General features: G+C 62.3%; 1 protein-coding gene across 1 annotated transcript in view; it reads right to left on the reverse strand.

Moving 5' to 3' along the window:
* Positions 1 to 1,528, reverse strand: part of LOC105529778 (mesothelin-like protein) — an 18,171-nt gene that overhangs the window by 3,547 nt on the left and 13,096 nt on the right. Inside the window, exons 8-10 of the mRNA XM_011967020.1 lie at positions 1,364 to 1,527; positions 945 to 1,035; positions 723 to 868 (exon numbers count right to left, since the gene is read on the reverse strand). Of these exons, the coding sequence (XP_011822410.1) occupies positions 723 to 868; positions 945 to 1,035; positions 1,364 to 1,527 (401 nt within the window). The remainder of the gene's footprint in view (positions 1 to 722; positions 869 to 944; positions 1,036 to 1,363; position 1,528) is intronic.

The raw sequence follows: 1,528 nt of genomic DNA on the forward strand, positions 1-1,528 counted from the left end.
GCAGAGTAGTGGCATTGATCTCGGCTCACTGCAACCTCTGCCTCCCGGGTTCAAGCGATTCTCCTGCCTCAGCCTCCTGTGTAGCTGGGATTACAGGTGCGCGCCACCACGCCAGCTAATTTTTGTATTTTTAGTAGAGATGGGGTTTCGCCGTGTTGGCTGGGCTGGTCTTGAACTCCTCACCTTAAGTGAATCCTTCTGCCTTGGCCTCCCAAGGTGCTGGGATTACAGGTCTGAGCCACTGTGCCTGGATTTTTTTTTTTTTTTTTTTTTTTAAGTGGAGTCTTACTCTGTCGCCCAGGCTGAGTGCAGTGGCATGATCTCTGCTCACTGCAACCTCCACCTCCCGGGTTCAAGCGATTCTCCCTCCTCAGCCTCCCAAGTCGCTGGGATTAGAGGCATGCACCACCACGCCTGGCTAATTTTTGTGTTTTTATTAGAGACGGGGTTTCCTCATGTTGGCCAGGCTGGTCTCGAACTCTGGACCTCAAGTGATTTGCCTGCCTCGGCCTCTGAAAGTGCTGGGATTACAGGTGTGAGCCGCCGCGCCTGGCCCAGGCCCCCTCCCTGACCCCTTCCCCTCCACTTCTGACCTTGGTCAGACCTTGGCTTTCCCAGAGTTCTAACCAAGAACTTGGCCAAACGACTTCTCTGAAGTCAGCCAGGCCCGAGGGAGGAGCCGGACTGGGGAGGTGCAGCGTCCCAGGCCACAGTGGCCATACTGACCTGTGCTGAGCCTGGGCCTGGAGGACACCAGTTTGGTCTTGGACTCCAGGAAGCTGGTGACGAAGCGCCTGGCCTCGTGCTGGCTGAGCCTCCCTGCCCGGCATGCCGCCACCATGCTACCGAAGAAGCCCAGGCCCACGGCCTGGCAGGGCGGGTGTGGGCTGAGGTTGGTGGCCCGGGCAAGGCTCGCTTGTGTCCACCCTGGGGCCCCCTCCTACCTCCTGCACCTGTGCCCACAGGTGAGGGCTGATGTATGTGGCCAGGGAACCCAGGGCCTGCAGCCCCTCCAGTGTCCAGGAGCCAGGGGGCCTGGTACACAGAAAGGGGCGCTGTGTTGGGTCCAGGGCAGGCCCCCCCGGGAGCCCCTGCCCCTCCATGGACACCCAGCAGGCAGGAGGAGCACTCAGTAGGTGCTTGACCACCCAGACCCCTGACTGGCACCCACGGGAGGGACACCCCCCCCACAGCTAGTGGGGCAGCACCCCGACCCTCTGCCCCCTTGGCTGCAGGACCCGGTGAGGTTGAGGCCAGAGGGCAGATGTTAGTGGGCTGTGGACATCAGTGACCTCTTGGGCCAACCCCAGGCTGCCTCCCACCTCATCCCCGCCTCCTCGCCTAGCCCCGTGACCCCACCCACCCGAGCGAGGTCTTTCCACCGGCCAGCAGTGAGTTGAGGGCAATGCGCTGGGCGGTGGTCAGCCGGGGGCAGCGCTGCAGGTTCTCCAGCACGTGGGGGTCCGCAGCACTGATGCTGGACGCGTCCATGTCACACACCAGGGCCCCGAGCAGCGGCAGGTTGGAG

The sequence above is a fragment of the Mandrillus leucophaeus genome, unplaced genomic scaffold (assembly GCF_000951045.1).
Source record: "Mandrillus leucophaeus isolate KB7577 unplaced genomic scaffold, Mleu.le_1.0 Scaffold78, whole genome shotgun sequence".
Taxonomy (NCBI): domain Eukaryota; kingdom Metazoa; phylum Chordata; class Mammalia; order Primates; family Cercopithecidae; genus Mandrillus; species Mandrillus leucophaeus.